Raw genomic sequence first — 26,608 nt, forward strand, 5'->3', positions numbered from 1 at the left:
CAACTTCTCAGTCCAAATGCATGAATGCTCCAGTCCAAAGTCCAAGTCTGAGACATCAGTGCTCAAGTCCAAGTGGAGTCATGAGTCATGTGTCAAGGACCCAGACGGACTGGAATCAGAATCAGAAAGACTTTAATGATCCCTGGGGGGAAATTGGGACAAGTTACAGTTGCTCGCACTCAGGCATGAATATCCACATAACACAACATAGCATAACAGTATCACACAGTATCTCCCTAACCGTAAAAACAGTCAATACAGTAAATGCAATAAAATAAAATAAAATAAAATAGAGTGGAGTGGGACTGGAGTGGAGTGGGACTGGGACTTGGGGCTGTGTGATATATGCAGTCAGTGGTCATGAGACTTTGAGAAACAGGTGGTCATGTAGAGAAAGCAGTGGGCAGACAGACAGGGGTCAGAGGTCAATAGCAGTCTGAAGGTTAAAGGTTAAAGGTTAGAGTAGCAGGCTCGTGAGCAGGCGGTCTGGATCTGCTGGGAACATCTGGGCAGGGAAAGTAAATGAGGATCACAGTCTCCATCAAGCCTTCCCCTGGAGACCCTACCAGGGATACTCAACTTGATTTGCCCGGGGGCTGACAGGAGGCCAGGGGCCAGTTAATAAACAAACATTCATATCGTCGGTGTCGGGCCAGGACCTCGAATGTCACTTTTTTCACTTTCTTACTTTTTGTCATGAATCAATGCCATTGGTCACCCTTCACGTCTCTGTGTGGTTTTTAACAAATGCAACCAATGGAAAAGCATTAAAACGAGCTTGTGAGTAAATCTCGTAACGCCATTCGCCCTCAATCTGTCAGTCAAACCTCGAAATCCCCCCCCTACCTCCGTGTGTACCCCCCCACGCAGGACACTAAACCCGGAAAAGACACACGGCAGACGCGCTGTGTATTTCTCATATCGTTTTGACTCATCCTGGCTTCCTCTGACGTTAATATATCAATCAAATGTTTTCCAGTTATTCCTAGGCTGCAAACTTGTTTTAACATGCAAATCGGAGTGCTTTCTGACGAGAATAAAGTAACGTTAACGTTACGTTATGTCAGACTATTTCTCACCCCATGCGAAAGCCCCAAATCGGCCATGAGAGGCGAGGGGCAATCCTGCTGCTCCTGCGCGCGCGCCCGCGGCCTGGAGCTTGGGGGCTCGTGCATGAGGATGCGGCTGCCTCCCGCTTGACTGGCCATGAGAAAGCGCTTCCAAGTCGGACTGATAATATAAACAACATCATTTGAGCTTATCCAGGTCAGATATTTATAAAGTAATGACACATTCAGCGGGAAACTAACTATAATTAAGACATGTGCCAACTTTGACGACATTTGGTTCAGTAGTTTAAGAGCAAACAGGTTTTTTTTACTTCCTGAAAAGTTTCTGTTTTGGAGATTCGAGGTCCTGGAACGACAGCAGCGATATACATTTTTCTGTAGCGGTTTGTAGATTTTTGGGCTGTCAGTTGGAGTCTAGTCTCACAATTCTGTGCACACAGGATACTTAGTTAGTTAGTTAGTTAGTTAGTTAGTTAGTTAGGTTAAGTTAGGGAAGTAAGTGCCTGGGCGATGAGCAGACGGCCAAATTTGACAATTTAGCTGGAGCTCAGTCAAACTTTATTTTAGTTTTCATTGTGAATTCGAAAATGGTCGGGGGGGGCCACTCTGCACCCTATCGCGGGCCGCATCTGCCCCCCGGGCTGCAAGTTGAGTATCACCCATATCCTAACTAGGGCTGTGAATCTTCACTGGCCTCACGATTCGATTCGATTACGATTCAGAGGGCTACGATTCGATTCGATTACGATTCAGAGGCCTACGATTCGATTAGATTACGATTATCGATGCATCTCGATGCATCTTAAATCGATGCATCACTTTTTTCCGCAATACATGATTAATTTTTTCTCACTTTCTTTTTTCTCACTGTATGGCTACTTTTAAAATAAAAGTGCATTTGGAATTGCATTGTATTATGGTCCATAATTAAAATAAACAACTGCATGTACTTCCATTATATTTTATTTGATTATATATATATATATATATATATATATTTAAAATAATCGATTTTTGACATTTGTGAATTGATGCAGAATCGTGCAGGTCCGCATCACGATGCATCTTATAATCGATTATTTTTGACACCCCTAATCCTAACCCTAACCAAGTGGCTACCAGTGCCTAAAACTAACCCCCTCCCCCATGCCTAAACCTAACCTGTGGAGACCCCCTCCCCCATGCCTAAACGTAACCCCCCTCGCCCTGTGCGTGGCCCTAAGAGACCCCTCCCCAATGCCTACACCTAACCTGTGCCTCCTAAGGTGTAACCTGACCGTTACCTCACCCCAACAGGTGCACAGTGCTTGTACCTGTGTACCTGTGTACCTGTGGGCGTATCATATTTACACACAAGCGTACCTGGTGCGTTCCATTCGGTGCCCAAGGTGCGTGCCAGACCGGTGATATGATATATTACGCGCCATGACCATGATATATTTGTGTAGTCACCACACAAAGGCCCATTCTGAGCCAGGAAAACACTGCCTCGTGTAGATAGAGGACCAAAAAAAATCTCAATATAATCAATGTAGTCCAGTACAACACCACTGTCAACTACAACCTCAATAATAAACATCATTACATCCCTGTCAATGTCAACAAAAACTGAACATTATCAATAAAAAGGTACAATTTATGGAGAGCATTGAATTGTATTAGATTGTGCAGGTGTACCTAATAAAGTGGCCGCTATAGGCCATTATTAAAACCTATTAAATTAAGTACAACCAGCGAGGGTACATCGATATGGATTGACTGATATTATATATGAATTTCATGTCAGAGCCTGGGGAGTAGCAAGTCTTCTTAATAAAAACATCCCTTTTATTTCCACTAAAACACTCACTGAGCACTTTATGAACAGCATAATACTGAGGAGCTATCAGCTTTCAGCTCAGTGTCAACCAGCTACCAAAGTGACATCCAGGTTTGACCTGTTGCATTCTGGGAAGCTTTTCTGCTCAACATAGCTGTTCTCCCCCCCCCCCCCCCCCCCCCCCCACACACACACACACGCACACACCATCATGTGTGAATAGACTACTTGCACAACTCCACTACTTCCTGAAATGAGTAGGGCATCTTGGTTTCCTGTCCTACACTATTGGATGAACTGATTAATGTCAGGTGTGCCTGATCACTGTTGTTGTGACTGCAGCAGTCAGGCACACCTGACATTAATCAGTTCATCCAATAGTGTAGGACAGGAAACCAAGATGCCCTACTCATTTCAGGAAGTAGTGGAGTTGTGCAAGTAGTCTATTCTAAAAGTCTGCTCGCTGTGTGTGAAAATCTCAGGAAATCAGCAGAAAAGCAGCCCGTCTGGCACCAACAACCAAAGTCGCCGAGCTCAAATTTTTCCCTCATTCTGATGCTTGATGTGAACATTGACTGAAGCTGCTTACCTGCTGCCCATCTGTGTGTCTCAGGCTACAGTCTCTCTGTCTCTGGCGGGCCTGAGGTGGCCCTGGCCTTGGCTGGCCCTGGCTGGCCCTGGCTGGCCCTGGCTGGCCCTGGCTGGCCCTGGCTGGCCCTGGCTGGCCCTGGCTGGCCCTGGCTGGCCCTGGCTGGCCCTGGCTGGCCCTGGCTGGCCCTGGGCGCTAATGAGCATGTCAGTCAAACAGGGCTTGTCGCTGCGTTATTCAAACACACTCCGGTTAATGTGAACAGAGTTTGAAAGAATGAGGTCAAGTGAAACGTGTAGTGGTTTCTCTTTTCACCTCTCTGTACCTCACTTAGCTAATTGCATTTGCAGAGCAGCAATTTGGCCTTGGTGCTGGAGTGTATTGCTCGTATTGATCTGTGTGTGTGTGTGTGTGTGTGTGTGTGTGTGTGTGTGTGTGTGTGTGTGTGTGTGTGTTGTGTTGTGTTTTGCTCTTTTGACACTACAGAGACTTGGCTCCAAGAGACACCTCGGGCACCTCTGATCCGTTTGCCAGAGTTATTTTCAACAAGCACAGTGCAGAGACCTCGGTGAGCTCTGTGTACATGTATGCACATGTATATAACATGTATGCACATGCATATAAGGCCTTAAAGGAACCAGTTCAAGTCCTTCCATTACAACTCTTTTGTTTATGCTATTGTCTTTTTTGCTTCGTTTGTTTTTTCTGTATTACTGAACTTTGTTAAGAAAACAGCTACACAAAATGTAGTTATATTCCTTCTCATACTGCTCCTACTACTACTACTACTGCCAGTACTACTACTACTAATACTAATACTACTACTACTACTACTACTACTACTACTGCCACTACTACTAATACTAATACTACTACTACTACTACTACTACTACTACTACTACTAATACTAATACTACTACTACTACTACTACTACTACTGCCAGTACTACTGCTGCAATCAGTGTAGGAATTTAGCCAGGGGCAAAGGGCACAAATGCACAAAGAAATCTATGAATGCCCCTAAAAACCAGGATCCTAGGCGCAAAAATTGCCCCCAAGATTTTGATAATTTTATTTTCATTCAATTAATAAAATGTTTCCATTTCCATCTCTAACACACACTCAGCCGCTGCAAGCTGGTTGGCAGAAGAAGACGAAGAAGAAGAACACACTCAGACAAACAGTGCTGTTGTTCACACTACGCTTTAGCAATGTTATGCAGTAATATATCTTTTATAAAGTGCCACAACATTTTTGTAAATGCTCCCAGTTTTTAGACAGTGGGGGCAAAAGTTGCCTCCAAAATGTTTTTTTATTTCCTACACTGGCTGTGACTACTACTACTACTACTACTACTTCTACTACTGCTGCTGCTACTACTACTACTACTGAGATCAGAGAGAGCTGATGTGACGTTTATTGAAGAGAGAATCACAGAATAAAAGGACAGCTACACTTCCTGGCTTTCAGATTATCAAGAAGACCCGCTTCCCTCACTGGGGAGAGATGCTGGAGCTGGAGCTGCAGCCAGAGGAGCTGAGCGAGGAGGGAAGCATCACTCTGGAGGTCTGGGACTGGGACATGGTGGGCAAGAACGACTTCCTGGGAAAGGTGAAGACCTGACATGATGAGCACGATGATCCATCAAGATGGGGCATGCGGGTAGTGATACTGTTTATAGATATATATATATATATATATATATATATATATATATATATATATATATATATACCGTAAATTCCGGACTATAAGACGCACCGGTCTATAAGCCGCACCTTCAAAGGTGACTATTTTTTTCTTCTATAAGCCGCACCGGTCTATAAGCCGCGGGTGTTTTGATGTTTAATTACCATATGAAAGGGTTCGTGCACAGAGAGGAATGTCGGGAAAGAGATCGCTGTTTGGGGAAGCTCCCATTTATTAACATTTCAACAAAACAAAAGTCAGGTCACTAATCCCCAGACAAAATCACACATTGTGGTATTTTTTGTTTTTTTTACAGTGCACACAGTGTCCGCGGTGTGGTGAAAAGAGGGCAAGAGAGGAAATTAAAACAGAAGTGGATTTATAGTTAGAAAGAGTGCTAAAGAAGAGAGAATTCCGTTTTTTATTTTTTTATTTTAGTTACTCACAGTACTATTGACCAGTCCAACTCAAAAGATATTCGGCAGTTTCACTTTGAGCTCTTGTTCCGCCGCTGGGCACACAGTGTCCGCGGTGTGGTGAAAAGAGGGCAAGAGAGGAAATTAAAACAGAAGTGGATTTATAGTTAGAAAGAGTGCTAAAGATAGTCCGGTCTGGTTATGACGAGTCTCGCTGGGTACAGTACGCCAAAGCGATATCCATTGACTCGATGATGCTGTTGTATGTTGCGCGTTTCTGTTGCACCAACGCGGAGAGGTCCTGCCCGGACGAAAAAGCGCGTACCCTCCCAGGTGAGGGGCTTCTTCCCCGCAGCCTGGAGGATGAGTTGACGGTCGGGCCAGCGGAGTAGGCAGATGAAGATGGCCCTCGGTGGCAGGCCGGGGTCTGGACGTGGCCGAGGCGCCCGGTGTGCCCTGTCCACCTCTGGTGGTTTCTCGCCTTCCTTCAGGTCCAGGATGTAACACAGGATTTTGCCACGAAAGCGTCCATGTCACCGATCTCAGCTCCTCTTTTACATTGATCAGGCGAATGTTATTTCTTTTACTCCTGCTGATTAAGTCATCAACCTGCGTGTGCAGGGTTTCGATTTTGCATTTTATCCATTTTCGGACTCACTGTGTTGTTTTTGTCCTCCAGTGCGCGGATGCGCTTTAACGCATTATAAACTCTGTTCACGGTTGCCTTAGTTTCTTTAGTGAGTGAGTGGATGGACTTCTGCACGTTTTCAAACTTGTTTTCAAGCTGCTCAAAACCTCTGAGCGATGTCGGACTTAATCGATAGTGTTTCACGGAGTAAAAGTTTAGCCCAAGCGTGTATCTCCAGCCTCCAGCAGGTGAGTCATTTCCTCATTCATGGCGTGATTGCTTCGTCTTTTTCTTTCTGCTTACCTGTGTTGTGTTATGTTATGTTATGTTATGTTGTTAAAAGAGGGCAAGAGAGGAAATTAAAACAGAAGTGGATTTATAGTTAGAAAGAGTGCTAAAAAAAGAGAGATTTTTTTTTTTTTTTGGAAAAAATCCATAGATAAGACGCACCGTTATATAAGCCGCAGGGGGCAAAAAAGGCCAAAAAACGGGAAAAAAGCCGCGGCTTATAGTCCGGAATTTACGGTATATATATATATATATATATATAATAATCGCACTTAATAATATATTAATCGCATGATTGTCCATAGTTAATCGCAAATTAATCGCACAATTTTTTTTATCTGTTCTAAATCTACCTTAAACCTGAGAGCTTTGTGCAAAGATGCACTGTTGTATTAATATAGGTAGTAGCTATTATCATTAGTATGGGTAAGTATTTGGCCATTGGTATATTGTTATTATTGCTACTAGTTAGTGGGAATACACATCTCTCACTCTCAGGCTGCACTGTGTGAAGTTAACCGTGCTATCCTCTACAGACAGGAGCAGCTGCGTGCCAGCTCTCCTCCCCCCCCCTCTCTCTTTCTCACTTTCTCTCTCCCTCTCTCTCGGTCTCTCTCTCTCCCGCTCTCCGTCAGACTCTCTCTGGTCTGATCGCCCTCCCTCTCTCTTTCTCACCGTCTGTCTGTCTCGCTCGCTTTCTCTGCCTCTCCCTCTCTGTCTCCATCTCCCCCCGCTCTCCGTCTGTCTCTCTCTCTCTGCCACCGTCTGATCGCGCTGATGCGCTCCCTCTCTCTCTCACCCAAAATGCAGGACATCTTCTCAATTTGAAGCTGAACTTGCCATTATACCCATTTTCTTCCTCTTTTTCTGCTCACGGAGGTTTCTTTCTGCTTGCAATCAATGCTACTGCTTCCTGATTTCCCAAACTATGGGGCGGACCAAGGCTCAAACATCACAGAAAGTGCATGCGTTAATCGCACGTCAACACGTTATTATCGATTTAACTTTGATAGCCCTATATATATATATATATAATAACATTATATATATATATGTTATTTATATATATATATTTATTTATTTATTTATATATATATATATATGTTATTTTGTGATATTATTATGGGCTTGTTTGTTGTTTCCTTCCACAGATGGAAATCCCTTTTGCGTGTTTGCAGAAGACACCTCTGTTAGAGGGCTGGTTTCGTCTGCTGCCCCTGGGAAACCACCAGCCTGATGCTGGGTGAGCGTTCTAGGTGTGCTTGTTGGTACTGTGTGGTGAGCAGTATAGGTGTGCTTGTATGTACTGTGTGGTGAGCAGTATAGGTGTGCTTGTTGGTACTGTGTGGTGAGCAGTATAGGTGTGTTTGTTGGTACTGTGTGGTGAGCGTTATAGGTGTACTTGTTGGTACTGTGTGGTGAGCAGTATAGGTGTGCTTGTTGGTACTGTGTGGTGAGCAGTATAGGTGTGCTTGTTGGTACTGTGTGGTGAGCAGTATAGGTGTGCTTGTTGGTACTGTGTGGTGAGCGTTATAGGTGTGCTTGTTGGTACTGTGTGGTGAGCAGTATAGGTGTGCTTGTTGGTACTGTGTGGTGAGCAGTATAGGTGTGCTTGTATGTACTGTGTGGTGAGCAGTAAAGGTGTGCTTGTTGGTACTGTGTGGTGAGCAGTATAGATGTGCTTGTTGGTACTGTGTGGTGAGCAGTATAGGTGTACTTGTTGGTACTGTGTGGTGAGCAGTATAGGTGTGCTTGTTGGTACTGTGTGGTGAGCAGTATAGGTGTGCTTGTTGGTACTGTGTGGTGAGCGTTATAGGTGTGCTTGTTGGTACTGTGTGGTGAGCAGTATAGGTGTGCTTGTTGGTACTGTGTGGTGAGCAGTATAGGTGTGCTTGTTGGTACTGTGTGGTGAGCGTTATAGGTGTGCTTGTTGGTACTGTGTGGTGAGCAGTATAGGTGTGATTGTTGGTACTGTGTGGTGAGCAGTATAGGTGTGCTTGTATGTACTGTGTGGTGAGCGTTATAGGTGTACTTGTTGGTACTGTGTGGTGAGCAGTATAGGTGTGCTTGTTGGTACTGTGTGGTGAGCGTTATAGGTGTGCTTGTATGTACTGTGTGGTGAGCGTTATAGGTGTGCTTGTTGGTACTGTGTGGTGAGCAGTATAGGTGTGCTTGTTGGTACTGTGTGGTGAGCAGTATAGGTGTGCTTGTTGGTACTGTGTGGTGAGCAGTATAGGTGTGCTTGTTGGTACTGTGTGGTGAGCAGTATAGGTGTGCTTGTTGGTACTGTGTGGTGAGCAGTATAGGTGTGCTTGTTGGTACTGTTGCGGTTTTTGTGTGATCTTTGACAGTGTGGCAGCGAGCAAACATTTTGCCCATTGCTTTTTGAATCTTATCTTATCTTGAATGTTAAGACTCAAATCCAGAGCCAAGCAGGTGTGTTTTCAAAATGTAGCCGAGGAAAGCGTTTATTTTCCTCAGATTTGCTTTCCTACACGCCAGGTATAATACAGCATATGTCAACATCTGTTCATTGAGATCAAATGCGGGCTGAGCTATCTGCAAAAGTGTCGTTTATAGAGGGGAACAATAGGACTGGGAACAGAAACTATAGAGGCGTTCCGATCCAACTCACAAAATGTGCATAACATAAGAGATTGGCCTTGGTGGAGGTCTTCTAGTTGTTTCTGACCTTCTGCGGTGTTTTGCTCCCTACATGCAGGGGCAAGCTGGGAGCGCTGCGTCTGAAGGTGTGTGTGTTTCTGACCTTCTGCGGTGTTTTGCTCCCTACATGCAGGGGCAAGCTGGGAGCGCTGCGTCTGAAGGTGTGTGTGTTTCTGACCTTCTGCGGTGTTTTGCTCCCTACATGCAGGGGCAAGCTGGGAGCGCTGCGTCTGAAGGTGCGTCTGGTGGAGGATCACATCCTGCCCTCCATGTACTACCAGCCCCTCATGGACCTGCTGGTGGAGTCGGTCATCTCCCCTGCAGAGGTCAGCTCAGCTCCACTCCTCCACACTCCTTTGCCCAACTGCACCACAGTCAGTCTCGAGTGTTGAAGCACGAGTCACAAATCAAGTCCCAAGTCTTAAATGTAGATGACCAAGTCAAGTCCATGTCATTATTGTCATTCAAGTCTCAGGGCGTTTCCACACATGTCTAGTCCGGTTCCTCGTTTCAGACCAGGTGCAAAAATGATCCATTGTTTTGTTTTCCAGCTGGTTCAGTTCGCTTTCACACCAGCCTGTGTGTGTGTGTGTGTGTGTGTGTGTGTGTGTGTGTGTGTGTGTGTGTGTGTGTGTGTGTGTGTGTATGAGTCTCTGGTAGTGTGTGTGTGTGTGTGTGTGTGTGTGTGTGTGTGTGAGAGAGAGAGACACACACACACACACATATGGTTTATAGAAAAGGTGGTATCAGTAGGATCTGCATGGGGATGGACATCAGCGTTGCACAGCAGCTGACATTCCATTGGAACAATAGCCAATGAAACCAAAGATGCTAATCTGATACTAATCTAGACTCAAACACACCCAAAAACAAGCTTGGTTTCCTTTCAGGAGCCACATTGACCCCAAAAAATCTTTGCAAAAGCCACGATCCCAAAAATGTCTCTTTCCGCCCTTTATTTATTTATTTATTTATTTATTTATTTATTTATTTATTTATTTATTTATTTATTTATTTATTTATTTATTTTTATTTATTTATTTATTTTAAGTAGGACTTAAAAGAGCCACAACTACCCATAAAGCATGTGGCTCTAGAGCCTCGGGTTGGGTGTCACTGCTCTAGAGCAGGGGTCCCCAACCACCGTGCCGCGGACCGGTAAAAAAACTTTTTTTTTATAAACATAGGCTATAATATTATAGGCTGTGTGTGGTTGTTGAAAAATAGTTTCAATTTGACGTTTATTTATGTTTGTAGTTGAAACAAAAACATAAATACTGTAGGCTACATACAGTACAACACAAAAGGCTGGTGAGCTGGTGAGTAAATATATATGTAACTAAAACCATTAAAATTGACAACCGGTCCGCAACTTTTTTTTCGATGTATCTACCGGTCCTTGGCACAAAAAAGGTTGGGAACCCCTGCTCTAGAGCCTCAGGTTGAGTATCACTGTTCTGGAGTTTGTCAGGTGTGTTTATTTGTGCAGGTGGAGGACAGCAGCCCTCTGACCATGCTGGAGGAAGTGACCACAGTGGAGAGTCGGCAGGACGTGTCCATGACCCTGGTGAAGATCTACCTGGGCCAGGGTCTGGTGGTGCCCTTCCTGGACTACCTTAACACCCGGGAAGTTAGCCACACCAGTAAGACTCTGGGAACAACACCGGACAAAAACATCATAAAATAATAATAATACATAAATAGATCACACCATTGTCCATCAGAACCATTTGTGAGGGGAAGTTGTTCAGGAGAGTAAAATGTTAGGACATTTTCTTAATTCCGCAGGAAAAACTGTTGGACTTGCAAGCCACTTTTTAGATAAAAGTGTCACTGTAATATCTGCGTTGTGAATGCCTAGATATCTTAGCCTGGTTAAAACCATCCAGATCCATGAACTCACTTTCTGTGTTGTTCCGTGGTTCTCGCTTAATGAAACACAAACGTGAGTTCACGTGACGTGATGCTTTACCAGGCTATAGATATCTCAGCTCTCACACAATAGAGAGCCAAAGCGAACGTCACTTCCTGCTTCAGCACTGTACCAGAGATTTTCATCCGCCATTTATTTTCCCATAGACATTTCGTAAAATGCTTATAAAAATAGTTTTACTTGGTCAAACCAAACGGTTCAGCTATATTTAGAATCGGGAGAGACCATAGAACATATCACTCAGACAAAAAAACAACAACATCGAAAAAATATTTTCTTTAGATCCTATTTTTTTTTTTTTTTTTTACGTTTTGGTCCGAGTGAAATGTTATGTTGTCTCTCCTGTTTCTAAATATATATGAACCGTTTGGTTTGAACTTTGAACAAGTAAAACTATTTTTATAAGGATTTCACGAAATGTCTATGGGAAAATGAATGACGGATTGAAAATCTCTGCTGAAGCAGGAAGTGACGTTCACTTTGGCTCTCTGTAGTACGTAAGACCTAACTTTATCTCTGTGAGTCAGTAATTGTGTTAGTCAGAGGCTTATAGGCTGCTCTTCCTCCACACTCCAGAGAAACCTGAACACCACAGCCTGTCTTGTGTGGGCTGCAGGTTCTTTGTTAGTCATGTTTTTGCCGCGCACCACATCCCCGTGCTAACCCTCACAGGTTTGTGCTGCGCTCGGTGGATTCTGTCGGTGTAGTTTGAGATAATAAGCGTACTGACTAAGTTGTTTCCATGGCAACTCCACATGATTCAAACGGTAGCTGGTTGATCATAAGATCAGGAATAGAATAGATGCCGGGAGCAGCCAGACATTAAAGTGGGGTACACAGAGTACACACTACAGCGTACAGTAGTATCACAATATTTTGTGTGGCAATATTATATCGATACACAAAGTATTGTGATATTTTATGATATAACTTGTCAGGTGCATCATGCAACATTTGTGATGGGTTTTTATGACAGTGTCTGTCTGCTTGACAATCCCATTTTGCTGCAATAAAAAAACCATTGAAGTGAGATGGACAGACTGTTCTGTCTCTGTTCTGTCCCTAACAGCTGATCCTTCTGTGTTCTGTCCCTAACAGCTGATCCTTCTCTGTTCTGTCCCTAACAGCTGATCCTTCTGTGTTCTGTCCCTAACAGCTGATCCTTCTGTGTTCTGACCCTAACAGCTGATCCTTCTCTGTTCTGACCCTAACAGCTGATCCTTCTGTGTTCTGTCCCTAACAGCTGATCCTTCTCTGTTCTGTCCCTAACAGCTGATCCTTCTCTGTTCTGTCCCTAACAGCTGATCCTTCTCTGTTCTGACCCTAACAGCTGATCCTTCTGTGTTCTGTCCCTAACAGCTGATCCTTCTCTGTTCTGTCCCTAACAGCTGATCCTTCTCTGTTCTGTCCCTAACAGCTGATCCTTCTGTGTTCTGACCCTAACAGCTGATCCTTCTCTGTTCTGTCCCTAACAGCTGATCCTTCTGTGTTCTGACCCTAACAGCTGATCCTTCTGTGTTCTGTCCCTAACAGCTGATCCTTCTGTGTTCTGACCCTAACAGCTGATCCTTCTCTGTTCTGTCCCTAACAGCTGATCCTTCTCTGTTCTGTCCCTAACAGCTGATCCTTCTGTGTTCTGACCCTAACAGCTGGTCCTTCTCTGTTCTGTCCCTAACAGCTGATCCTTCTGTGTTCTGACCCTAACAGCTGATCCTTCTGTGTTCTGACCCTAACAGCTGATCCTTCTCTGTTCTGGTGCTAACAGCTGATCCTTCTCTGTTCTGACCCTAACAGCTGATCCTTCTGTGTTCTGACCCTAACAGCTGATCCTTCTCTGTTCTGACCCTAACAGCTGATCCTTCTGTGTTCTGTCCCTAACAGCTGATCCTTCTCTGTTCTGTCCCTAACAGCTGATCCTTCTGTGTTCTGTCCCTAACAGCTGATCCTTCTGTGTTCTGACCCTAACAGCTGATCCTTCTGTGTTCTGTCCCTAACAGCTGATCCTTCTGTGTTCTGACCCTAACAGCTGATCCTTCTCTGTTCTGACCCTAACAGCTGATCCATCTCTGTTCTGTCCCTAACAGCTGATCCTTCTCTGTTCTGTCCCTAACAGCTGATCCTTCTGTGTTCTGACCCTAACAGCTGATCCTTCTGTGTTCTGACCCTAACAGCTGATCCTTCTGTGTTCTGACCCTAACAGCTGGTCCTTCTCTGTTCTGTCCCTAACAGCTGATCCTTCTGTGTTCTGACCCTAACAGCTGATCCTTCTGTGTTCTGTCCCTAACAGCTGATCCTTCTGTGTTCTGACCCTAACAGCTGATCCTTCTCTGTTCTGTCCCTAACAGCTGATCCTTCTGTGTTCTGTCCCTAACAGCTGATCCTTCTGTGTTCTGTCCCTAACAGCTGATCCTTCTCTGTTCTGTCCCTAACAGCTGATCCTTCTGTGTTCTGACCCTAACAGCTGGTCCTTCTCTGTTCTGTCCCTAACAGCTGATCCTTCTGTGTTCTGTCCCTAACAGCTGATCCTTCTGTGTTCTGACCCTAACAGCTGATCCTTCTGTGTTCTGACCCTAACAGCTGATCCTTCTCTGTTCTGTCCCTAACAGCTGATCCTTCTGTGTTCTGACCCTAACAGCTGATCCTTCTGTGTTCTGTCCCTAACAGCTGATCCTTCTGTGTTCTGACCCTAACAGCTGATCCTTCTGTGTTCTGACCCTAACAGCTGATCCTTCTGTGTTCTGACCCTAACAGCTGATCCTTCTGTGTTCTGTCCCTAACAGCTGATCCTTCTGTGTTCTGACCCTAACAGCTGATCCTTCTCTGTTCTGTCCCTAACAGCTGATCCTTCTGTGTTCTGACCCTAACAGCTGATCCTTCTGTGTTCTGACCCTAACAGCTGATCCTTCTGTGTTCTGACCCTAACAGCTGATCCTTCTCTGTTCTGACCCTAACAGCTGATCCTTCTCTGTTCTGATGCTAACAGCTGGTCCTTCTCTGTTCTGTCCCTAACAGCTGATCCAAACACACTATTCCGCTCCAACTCCCTTGCCTCCAAAGCCATGGAACAGTTTATGAAGGTGTGTCGTGCGTCTATCATTCCATTTGATCAGGTGTTGCTTGTAGTTTTTTTTAGTTGGTTAGTAGTAGTTGGTTGTTCTTCTGTCTCTATTGTGGTTGAAAACATGATGTTCACTATTTTCCTCCTGAACGTATCTCTTCTCTATGAATGTGTGGTGAGTTATAGCTCTTTATAGAATGCAGATGTTCAGTCTAGATGTTCATACTGTAGACAGATAGAGTCCCACAGTCAGCTCTTAAACACATGTGCTGTTGTTTTGCTGTCAGGCTGTCGGCATGCTGTATTTGCACGAGGTGCTGAAGCCCATCATCAACCGCATCTTTGACGAGAAGAAATACATCGAACTGGACCCGTGTAAGATCGACCTGAACCGCACCAGGTAACACTGACCTAAGATCATGTTCTGCAGGACCTCGAACCAGTGTTTCGGCAATTTAAAAAAATTTAACCGGTAAAATCAATTAAATTAAAGTAAATTAAATCTTATCTGGTCACAAAGTCCGGTGAAATAATTGTATTAAAATGGGCTACAATTTTATTTCCACACATATTCTATTAAATAAATGTATATTTTTGTGATGTGTAGGTTATAGCCTATGTGAGGAGGAATGAAACATATTAGCGGGGGCTCAGGGCATTTTGCCCTTAAAAAAATCCGAAATTGCCCTTGGAATTGGGATGATGGCGGCTTTTTTGCCCCCGTAAAATAAACTTGAAATGGCCAAACTATCACGTAAATGCTTAACTAAACATTGAGCATCATGCTGTGAAGAGAGCTGCTGTGTCACAACAAGATGAGCCGCATTGAACAGTTAGCCTATGTGAGTGAGACCGGGCAGCGCTGGACTCTCATATCAGCTGGACTTATTTTAACCCATTGATACCTGATGCAGCATTTGTGTGTGTATCCCTTTAAGACCGCGAACCGCGTCATGCGGTTCGCAGTCTTAAAGGGATACACACACAAATGAGGGATATACACGCAAATGCTGCATCAGGTATCAATGGGTTAAGATCAACAAAGATAAGTGGAGTGCACTTTAATGTCAACACCACGGATTGATATGAGGTCAATGTCACACAAACAACCCGACCAATCAGAGAGAGAGACTGACTGAGGGAGAGAGAGGGGAAGTAACGTCAAAGGTGAGCCAATAAACATCAAAACACACCGCTCACCACAGTCAATCCAGCAGCACAACAGGCCACAATATCTTAACCACGTTATACCATTCCATCTATAAGCCAAGTCAAATCTAACGAAGCGTCAGACTTAAACCGCAATGTAGCCTATGAAGACTCACCAACTTAATTCCCCAGACACAATAGTTGTCCTCTCCCGCCAATGTAGTGATTGCTTCTCTGATCAGATCAGATTGCTACCAGTAGTAATTGTAGTAGTAGTATCGGCAGATACTCAACGTTGTGGTACTGTATCGCTATCGGACATGAAGAAGTGGTATCGAGTCATCCCTTGTTTGAAAATGTTATTTAATAATTTAATATTTATTTATTAATAAGAGTCGTTGGATTATTGGATCTATCTGCAAAATAGATGAGCGAGAGAGATGAGACATGAACAAATAATCAAACCATAAAAAGTGTTTTTTTAAACCAAGCTGGTCTATTGACAATGACAACGATAGCATTATTAAAAGCAGCCTGCAGCTGGTTGACACAGGTCCGACTCGCTCTCAGAATACACAATAGAATACACAGAATACACAATAAGCTAAACGTCACAACCTGGGGATATTTGCTTTACTTTAAACTGATGGAAAAAAAGGTAAAATATGATTGTTACCTGTAGCCTACTTCCGAGAACTGAACGCACTTTGCCAATGTGTTGAGAGCGCTAACTGCTCTTTATTCTGTAGACCAGTAGAGTAGTCTACGTGATACGCAGGTATACGCAGTATACACACTGCGAAATGACTGTGCACTGTGCGCTCTGTGTGTTACCCTACGTTCACACACAGCACCCAAGCATTGCCTTTACCCACGCTTTTAAATAGGCGTCCTTTTTAGTCAATGAGGCTGTGTACACAGGGCGCCTCAACGTGAACCTTCCGTGTACCCACGCCTCGCCTGAGCTGCGCCGATTTTTACGTGAGTTCTATTCAAGCCGACTAGGCGCGTGAAGGCAGACTTTTTCTGTCAAGCCATGAAAGAAAAACGCAACAATATCCGTGGGAAATGGCAAAGTCAACTGAATTTCAAAATAAAATGGTGTTACAGCATTGAGCAGAGAGAGAGAGATTGACGAGTGGCTATCACGTGGGGCTTTCTCCCCGTCGGTAAACAAATCTTCAGGAGAGAGAATAGCGACCGAAGAAGCAAGATGAAGCTGATAGCTGAAGCCAGAGCCGTAGAAGGGTTCCGACATCTCCATTCCCTCCAATGGACCAGTTTTTTTCCAGGAAGTAGGTCCTGGAACTCTTGAGTAAAAAAAGCAGCACTGTCGAGTTGCAGCAAAATAGACCGTTTGTGTTGTACTTTGAAAGGGTTTTTCATCCCTTGAATCAAATTGTACATTATCAGCTTTATTTTAGCATGCAAAAGTAGCGCGAGACCCATTCCTGGCTGTTCATTGGCTAATGAGTCTCGCATTTTGGTCCCCCTGCTGACGCCACTCTCTTACTAGAGGACACTAGCTGAAGCTATTCTGTAAATTTGGGGAGGAACAACAACAACAACAAAATTGGTCGAATCTCCGCCCACTTCCGGCCGAAACCACGCCCGGGGGGGGAACAATCCTGCGATGGCGCCCTGACCTGCTGCATCAAACAGGATAGTTCTCCTGACCTGCTGTATCAAACAGGATAGTTCTCCTGACCTGCTGTATCAAACAGGATAGTTCTCCTGACCTGCTGTATCAAACAGGATAGATGGCGCCCTGACCTGCTGTATCAAACAGGATAGTTCTCATCTGCTTCACAGGCGCTTGTCCAGGGTCATAGGTTCAGCTACGTGTTAGCATGGTCAAATGGAAAGCTGTGTTTCCCTGGGGGGAATCCCCGACGGAGATTTGATTTTCCCCGAAGCAATCACAGGAGACCAACAACTCCCCTTTAAATAACTACCTTCAAAGCAGAGTGCTGTTCGGATTTCAAAGTGGTAGTTTTAATTAATTTAACCCATTGATACCTGATGCAGCATTTGTGTGTGTATGCCTTTAAGACCGCGAACCACGTCAGGTATCAATGCTGCATCAGGTATCAATGGGTTAAAGCAGGCATGTCCAAAAGTGCGGCCCTGGGGCCAATTGCGGCCTGTGGACAGATTTGAAGTGGCCCTTGGCTTGTCTCTCAAAATATACTATATGTGGCCCTCCACACAGTATTGGTTCATCAAGCAAGTTCAATTTGCATTTTTTCCCTTCACCTAACTGACAGCACTATCATACAGTTTGTACAGGAACCAAGTAGGAACAGCACATGCGGAACGAATGTTTTCAGATGGTAAACAAAATCTTTAAGAGTACATTTGTACTGTATGTGATTTTTTATAAAAAAAAATTTTATAACCCATATGATGTGAGAAGCACCCAGCCCCCCGGCATTTTCACATGATCTAATCTGGCCCCCCATTCAAAAAAGTTTGGACACCCCTAAAATCCAAAATACATATATTCCCTCTCACCTGTAGTGCTATTTATCTATCTATCGTTTTGTGTTAGTTGCCTGAGTTTTGGAGATATCGGCCGCAGAGTTTCTGCCTTCTCTCCAGTACAATGGAACTGGATGGCACTCGGCTTGTGGTGCTCAAAGTGCCAAAGAAATAAATTTGAAAAACTCAAAAACAGCAATGTCTCTTTCCAGAAATCATGACCCCGTTACTCAAGATAATCCACAGACCTTGTTATGAGCAGTTTCATGGAGGAACTATTTTCTTTTGACCGAACTACACCCGCTAGCTGCTAGCTAGTTCCTACATGAGACTGCAAAAGAAAAGAGTAAGACTAGGAGCCAGGCTGCCCTGAGAGGAAGACATCAGTGTGAGGAAATGTGTGAGGAAAAAGAAGGAATGTCAAGAGGAGGGAGGCTGTTGCTTGGCAACTGTCATGAGTCTCTTCAGATGCCTATCTCTGACATGGAGGGAGACCCAGGGTCTAACATGCTCTGTGTCTACAATCAATCTGCCTGTCAACACCTGATGTGTTGTCTCTGCTTCCTGCCTATATGTCTCCCCTGACGTCTTCAACTTGCCAGTTAACATCTGTGTTGATCTCTCCACCCTCTGCTGTTGAATGTAATGACGTTGTCAGGAAAAGACAAGTGATCAGTTATCACAACCTGCTGCAAAAGGCCTTGTGTTTTTGAATTGAAGTTGTTGGTTAGTCTGGTGAAATTGCCACATCTTTTACATGACTGCGTTTACATGGACACGAGTATCCCGGTTATGAGGTTTTAATCCTGGTTTTGATCATATTTGATATGGTGTTTACATGGAACACAAAGAAATCAGGTTATTCATGTTCCTGTATACATGATAAATACTAGTATCCTGGGTTAATGATTACTGATGGTATTTGTGCAGGCGCCTGTGATGTTCACAACACAAACCGCCCGGCATCACCTGCACGCTCACTCTGATTGGCTGTGTCATGACCCGCCTCACCTGCACGCTCACTCTGATTGGCTGTGTCATGACCCGCCTCACAAGCCATGGAAACAAAACGGGGAGACACGGTTTTAAAGAGGAAACTGTAACAATTGTAATTACTTTTAATTACTTTGATGCTTTCTTCTTGATCGAAACTGCCGAGTATAATTCTTTCATCACCGAAAGACAAAACCTCAACAAATCCTCATCGCTCCAGAAGTGAGACGTTTTCGTTGCTGCTGCCGCCATTGGTTAGAATTGTTGTGTTATGTCACTTGGCTGAAGCCACACCTGCGCAGGTAGTTGGCAGGGTCAGAAACCAGGATAAGATGTACAGTATACAGTACATGCACAAATATCACGGTTTCTTTCAGAGTACTCCAGCCAGCATAATCGGGTTTCTCAAAACCGGGATTATCCACGTTTCTGAAATCGGGACATGATGTTTACATGTGCAAACACAAAAACGGGACACTTAAAAAAACCCAATCATAACCAGGATACTCATGTCCATGTCAAAACGCTCCATAATGCAGGCTAATCTATGCACAGTATGGTTAGTATGAACAGCCCCTCTCCTCTGTCCGTCTCTGGAGGCGGATCTCGTTTAAAGGGGCGGTGTCAGAGGCGGAGGTGCGGGACAGCAGCGTGGAGGTGCTGCAGGACTACCTGTCCAGCATCATCCAGTCCATCGTGGGCTCATACCACCAGTGCCCCCCCGCCATGAGAGTGGTTTTCAAACAGCTGCACAAGAGGGTGGAGGAGCAGTTTGCTGAACCTGAGAACGAGGTCAGTCCAGAGCCAGGTCTATAGACTAAAGACCAAACTCAATGAGGAAAGAAAGCCCACCACATACATTTGGGGTCATTTCTAACTTATTCATTTGATCTTACCTGTACAATTTACACATTTAGCAGAGAGGCTTATCCTGACACACAATGTGTAACAGACATTCCTAGATGTCTCATTATCATGATGTATCATCATTATCACGATGTTTCATCATTATCACGATTCGATACTATCACGATTCTTGGGTGCCGATTCAATTTATATTGCGATTCTTAAGTATTGCGATTCTACGATTATTGCGATTCGATATTACGATTTATTGCGATTTTTGTTTATTTTTTTCTTTTATTTTTTCAGTTTGTTTGCTTTTTTACACTAGATTAGAACATGGGAAAAGTTGAATCATACACTAGAGACTGTATATTATATCATGAGTAGGGCTGGGCGATATAGTTAAAAACAGGGGCGGACTGGGATCATAATTCAGGTCGGGCATTAGATACCAAGCAGGCCAGGCCGATATGGGCCGACGCGCGTGAAATTTGGGCCGTTTGAAGCCCAATTTGGGCTGTTTGAAGCCAGATTTGGGCCGTTTGAAGTCCAATTTTACAATGAGATGCACCCACTTTAATCCTGAAGTGTAATTATTACTTCAGGCTAACTAATAAAGTAATAAAACCACTAGTAAACCAGTAGGCGGCGTCTGGCCTGCTGTTCAGTGAGTGGCCTGACTGCAAGCACCCCAAATTTTTTTTTTTTTTTTTTTGCTTGCGATTATCGATTCTGGAATAAAAGATCGATTAAAAAAATCGTGACATTAAAAATCGCGATACTTAGGTGAATCGATTTTTTCCCCCACCCCTAATTATCACCATGTATCATCATTATCACGGGATATCAAAGCTGTTCTGAGCTCATCTCCCAAAGATAGTTCCCACTTCTGCAAAATGTCAACATTACAGGCTCTCATATGATCAACATCTATTCTATATAGTAAGGAGTGCAGGGGGAGAGACAGATCTATTCTATATAGTAAGGAGTGCAGGGGGAGAGACAGATCTATTCTATATAGTAAGGAGTGCAGGGGGAGAGACAGTTAGAATAACATCTATTCTATATAGTACGGAGTGCAGGGGGAAAGACAGTTACACTTCCACTGTCCCTAGGATATTCGTCAATAATAAAGAGATTCTAGGTAAAGCGTCTTACTTTCCGATTGAATCCATTGTCTTTCTGCAGGATGTGAAGTATCTGGCGATTAGTGGATTCTTTTTCCTGCGCTTCTTTGCACCTGCCATCCTCACACCCAAACTGTTCCACCTGAGGGACCAGCACGCAGACACGCGCACCAGCAGAACACTGTTGCTACTGGCCAAGGTATGGTGCATAACACACACACACACACACACACACACACACACTGGCAGTCGTGATTTTTGGTGATCATATTTACGCTTAACCCATTGATACCTGATGCAGCATTTGTGTGTGTATCCCTTTAAGACCGCGAACCGCGTGACGCGGTTCGCGGTCTTAAAGGGATACACACACAAATGAGGGATATACACGCAAATGCTGCATCAGGTATCAACGGGTTAAAAAAGATCATAAAAGTGTAAAAGTATCGTTTCAGGCACGGTTTAGGCATCGGTAGCGTTCTAATAAAAGGATGGTTTCAGCACCTGTTAACAGTGTCACAGTGTCACATAAGAGATGCCTTTATTCCTGTGGCGGCGGCTGTCCATGGTGCTGAAGTCTTGTTGCCATGGGTCCTCCAGAGACCAGCTAGGGGCTATTTTCACCTGTGTGTGCGGCGGCGCGCTGTGCTCAAAGCCCAGCATCAGAGAGAGACTTCCTGCTCGCCCCAGGCCAGGTGTGGGCCGCACAAAAGGCCTCACAGCATGCCGGGCCCTCAGGGACCCTTTTGATCTCCTACTTTGAGAGAGAAAGGCAGGCGGCCTCCTGGTGGCCACACACCGACTTCACACACCTCGTTATTCTGTCCGTTACTATCAGCTGAGGAATTCCAAGCCCTCCCTGCTGCCACCACTGGATGTTCTCTGTGCTTGACGATGTGAGTGGACTGTGCGCTGGGTGAACGTGGGCTGTGGCTCTCTGGTTGCTTGGCAGGCGTTGCAGAGCGTGGGGAACCTGGGCCTGCAGCTGGGCCACGGCAAGGAGACATGGATGGCGCCCCTCCATCACAGCATCCTCTGCAGCGTGGCGTCCGTTAAAGACTTCTTGGACAAGCTGATCGACGTGGACCACGACAGCGGTAAGAGCCATGACGGTGACGTGGACCACGACAGTGGTAAGAGCCATGACGGTGACGTGGACCACGACAGTGGTAAGAGCCATGACGGTGACGTGGACCACGACAGTGGTAAGATCCATGACAGTGACGTGGACCACGACAGTGGTAAGATCCATGACAGTGACGTGGACCACGACAGTGGTAAGATCCATGATGGTGACGTGGACCACGACAGTGGTAAGAGGGGGAGCCATGATGGTGACACTCTACTAAAGTTAGTAGGGGCGGACGACATAAACTGGGAACAGGACAAGAGAGATGAGGAGCTGGTGGCCAGGTGCAGGTCAGTACAGAGAGCTGAGGAGCAGGTGCAGGTCAGTACAGAGAGCTGAGGAGCAGGTGCAGGTCAGTACAGAGAGCTGAGGAGCAGGTGCAGGTCAGTACAGAGAGCTGAGGAGCAGGTGCAGGTCAGTACAGTGGATAGAGAGAGAGCTGAGGAGCAGGTGCAGGTCAGTACAGTGGATAGAGAGAGAGCTAAGGAGCAGGTGCAGGTCAGTACAGTGGATAGAGAGAGCTGAGGAGCAGGTGCAGGTCAGTACAGAGAGCTGAGGAGCAGGTGCAGGTCAGTACAGTGGATAGAGAGAGCTGAGGAGCAGGTGCAGGTCAGTACAGTGGATAGGGAGAGCTGAGGAGCAGGTGCAGGTCAGTACAGTGGATAGGGAGAGCTGAGGAGCAGGTGCAGGTCAGTACAGTGGATAGAGAGAGCTGAGGAGCAGGTGCAGGTCAGTACAGTGGATAGGGAGAGCTGAGGAGCAGGTGCAGGTCAGTACAGTGGATAGAGAGAGCGCTAAGGAGCAGGTGCAGGTCAGTACAGTGGATAGAGAGAGCTGAGGAGCAGGTGCAGGTCAGTACAGAGAGCTGAGGAGCAGGTGCAGGTCAGTACAGTGGATAGAGAGAGCTGAGGAGCAGGTGCAGGTCAGTACAGTGGATAGGGAGAGCTGAGGAGCAGGTGCAGGTCAGTACAGTGGATAGGGAGAGCTGAGGAGCAGGTGCAGGTCAGTACAGTGGATAGAGAGAGCTGAGGAGCAGGTGCAGGTCAGTACAGTGGATAGGGAGAGCTGAGGAGCAGGTGCAGGTCAGTACAGTGGATAGGGAGAGCTGAGGAGCAGGTGCAGGTCAGTACAGAGAGCTGAGGAGCAGGTGCAGGTCAGTACAGTGGATAGGGAGAGCTGAGGAGCAGGTGCAGGTCAGTACAGTGGATAGGGAGAGCTGAGGAGCAGGTGCAGGTCAGTACAGTGGATAGAGAGAGCTGAGGAGCAGGTGCAGGTCAGTACAGGCTTATAGGGATACAGTGAAACTAAAGCCCAGTGGTGAAATATTCATAACCTGCTGGAAGCTCAGAGATGGTAAGACATGGCAGGGCATCGCACGCCACACTGCTTACAGCATGCGGCCCTGCCTGCCTTCTGCCTGTCATGTGTCAGTGAGTCTGATGCTGTCATGTGTCAGTGAGTCTGATGCTGTCATGTGTCAGTGAGTCTGATGCTGTCATGTGTCAGTGAGTCTGTTGCTGTTGAACATCTTTCCTTTCTGACATATCATGTTCACCCTGTGCCATCACACCTACAGTACTGCTCACTGTGTGTGAAAGGTCCGTTTGACATGTGATGCTCTTCAAGTGGTTCTGTTTGACATGTAACACTCTTCATGTGGTTCTGTTTGACATGTAACACTATTCAAGTGGTTCTGTTTGACATGTAACACTATTCAGGTGGTTCTGTTTGACATGTAACACTATTCAGGTGGTTCTGTTTGACATGTCATGCTCTTCAGGTGGTTCTGTTTGACATGTAACACTATTCAGGTGGTTCTGTTTGACATGTAACACTATTCAGGTGGTTCTGTTTGACATGTCATGCTCTTCAGGTGGTTCTGTTTGACATGTCATGCTCTTCAGGTGGTTCTGTTTGACATGTCATGCTCTTCAGGTGGTTCTGTTTGACATGTAACACTCTTCAGGTGGTTCTGTTTGACATGTCATGCTCTTCAGGTGGTTCTGTTTGACATGTAACACTATTCAGGTGGTTCTGTTTGACATGTCATGCTCTTCAGGTGGTTCTGTTTGACATGTCATGCTCTTCAGGTGGTTCTGTTTGACATGTAACACTATTCAGGTGGTTCTGTTTGACATGTAACACTATTCAGGTGGTTCTGTTTGACATGTAACACTATTCAGGTGGTTCTGTTTGACATGTAACACTATTCAGGTGGTTCTGTTTGACATGTAACATAGAGCTGGGTAGCCTATTGGTTCAAATTTCAAGAATCGATTAGATTCCGATTCACAAGGTTGCGAATCGATTAATCCCGATTCGATTCGATTCGATTCCGATTCGATTAATTTCGATTTGGTTAGTGATACCAAAACGTGTTTTTTGAGCTGTAACCTGAATTACATGACTATCCAGTTATGTAACACAGGGGTTCCCAACCTTTTTTGCGCCAAGTAGATACATGGGGGAAAAAAGTTGCGGATCGGTTGTCAATTTTAATGGTTTTAGTTACACATATATTTACTCACCAGGTGGTGAAAAGGGTAAAGAGGATAGGCACTTTGACTTGCCACTTGGACTCAACGCACTTAAGTCACACACACAGTGACTTGAGACTTGATTTGAGGCTCTTCCTCAAGACTTTAGACTTGACTCAGACTCGAGATTTGGGACTCGTGAACAATCATTCATTTTTTATTTTTTTTATATGTACTTATTTATTTATTTATTGGCACATTACAAGCTGAATGTCATTCTGTTGTACCTTAACTGTTATTGAAAAACAGGTTACAGTTTTGCATGGCTAGCAGCAATGTTTTCCTGTTACCCTGAGTAACGTAGTCTAGATACACATTTGGTAGCCACCTTCTCTATATTAGTATCAGTTATTAACTTTCAATGAAAGCTTTCATTGTGTCTTAAAGTGATCATATACCAACTAATAAATAATGTATGCTAATAGGAGTTTGGATAATACAGTACATGCTTTGAATTCCTTAGTTTTAGTGTTGTAAGCAGACCGGATAGCAGCAGATGGTAGAAGCTCATTACAACCATAAGAAACTTGAGACTTGACTTGGACTTGTGACCAAAGACTTCAGTCTTGACTTGGACTTGACTTGTGACCAAAGTCTTGAGACTCAACTTGGACTTGACTTGTGACCACAGACTTGAGACTTGACTTGGACTCTAGCATAAAGACTTGAGACTTGACTTGGACTCTAGCATAAAGACTTGAGACTTGACTTGGACTCTAGCATAAAGACTTGAGACTTGACTTGGACTCTAGCATAAAGACTTGAGACTTGACTTGGACTCTAGCATAAAGACTTGAGACTTGACTTGGACTCTAGCATAAAGACTTGAGACTTGACTTGGACTTGCAAAAATGACTTGTGAGCATCTCTGTAAAAAATGTAACAATAGCATACACTGTGTTTGTGTATTCCCACTGGTACTGTTACAGCTCCACCTTGTGTCTATAGTGAGGAACATGCCATTACATAGAGATTGTAAATGCAGTCATGTGTTTGTTTGCCCTCAGTGTGCGAGGTACCACAGAGGGCGCTGTTCCTGCCCTCGGTCACAGTGAAGGAGGGCTTCCTGCACAAACACAAGGCGGAGGGCCATCAGATCCTGTCCCGCTTTGCCTTCAAGAAACGCTACTTCTGGCTGTCCAGCGAGACCCTGTCCTACGCCAAGACCCCTGACTGGCAGGTAGGTCATGTCCTACGCCAAGACCCCTGACTGGCAGGTAGGTCACGTCCTACGCCAAGACCCCTGACTGGCAGGTAGGTCACGTCCTACGCCAAGACCCCTGACTGGCAGGTAGGTCACGTCCTACGCCAAGACCCCTGACTGGCAGGTAGGTCACGTCCTACGCCAAGACCCCTGACTGGCAGGTAGGTCACGTCCTACGCCAAGACCCCTGACTGGCAGGTAGGTCACGTCCTACGCCAAGACCCCTGACTGGCAGGTAGGTCAAGTCCTACGCCAAGACCCCTGACTGGCAGGTAGGTCACGTCCTACGCCAAGACCCCTGACTGGCAGGTAGGTCACGTCCTACGCCAAGACCCCTGACTGGCAGGTAGGTCACGTCCTACGCCAAGACCCCTGACTGGCAGGTAGGTCAAGTCCTACGCCAAGACCCCTGACTGGCAGGTAGGTCACGTCCTACGCCAAGACCCCTGACTGGCAGGTAGGTCAAGTCCTACGCCAAGACCCCTGACTGGCAGGTAGGTCACGTCCTACGCCAAGACCCCTGACTGGCAGGTAGGTCAAGTCCTACGCCAAGACCCCTGACTGGCAGGTAGGTCACGTCAAGTTCATTTGTCTAGCCCTAATTCACAAGCATGTCTCAGAGAGGGCTTTACAGAGAATATGTCTCGCTAAATCTAGCTAAGCACTAACATCTCTATTTTCCAGTCAACCAAAGAACCCGAATTGCATCAATTAAAAGCTGCAAATCACAGCTGTTTTTAACAGTTGTAGGATGCGATGGTTGTTGTTGTGAGATGTCCAAATGACGCATGGAGAGAATAGAGAGCCCCAGGGAGGACGTATTTTTGTAGTCGGAACGCGGAAGTCGCGGACTTCCGGGTTCTTCACTGTTTCTGCCTATGGGATTTTTGAATGGGTTTTTGGTGCGATGCTTCGAATAAGGTCTGTGGGTTCAGCGGGATAACCTTCACACACGAGGACCACTTTCATGAGTTTTGAAGCGTAAAT

General features: G+C 45.3%; 1 protein-coding gene across 1 annotated transcript in view; it reads left to right on the top strand.

Moving 5' to 3' along the window:
- Positions 1–26,608, top strand: part of rasal1 (RAS protein activator like 1) — a gene marked incomplete at its 3' end in the record, with an annotated part of 45,521 nt that overhangs the window by 4,755 nt on the left and 14,158 nt on the right. Inside the window, exons 6-16 of the mRNA XM_083644730.1 lie at positions 3,965–4,046; positions 4,950–5,090; positions 7,652–7,743; positions 9,373–9,490; positions 10,654–10,807; positions 14,110–14,174; positions 14,443–14,555; positions 19,378–19,570; positions 20,813–20,950; positions 21,704–21,848; positions 25,425–25,597. Coding sequence (XP_083500856.1) covers positions 3,965–4,046; positions 4,950–5,090; positions 7,652–7,743; positions 9,373–9,490; positions 10,654–10,807; positions 14,110–14,174; positions 14,443–14,555; positions 19,378–19,570; positions 20,813–20,950; positions 21,704–21,848; positions 25,425–25,597 — 1,414 coding nt within the window. The remainder of the gene's footprint in view (positions 1–3,964; positions 4,047–4,949; positions 5,091–7,651; positions 7,744–9,372; positions 9,491–10,653; positions 10,808–14,109; positions 14,175–14,442; positions 14,556–19,377; positions 19,571–20,812; positions 20,951–21,703; positions 21,849–25,424; positions 25,598–26,608) is intronic.

This window comes from Poromitra crassiceps, assembly GCF_964638095.1.
Source record: "Poromitra crassiceps genome assembly, chromosome: 10".
Lineage (NCBI taxonomy): Eukaryota > Metazoa > Chordata > Actinopteri > Beryciformes > Melamphaidae > Poromitra > Poromitra crassiceps.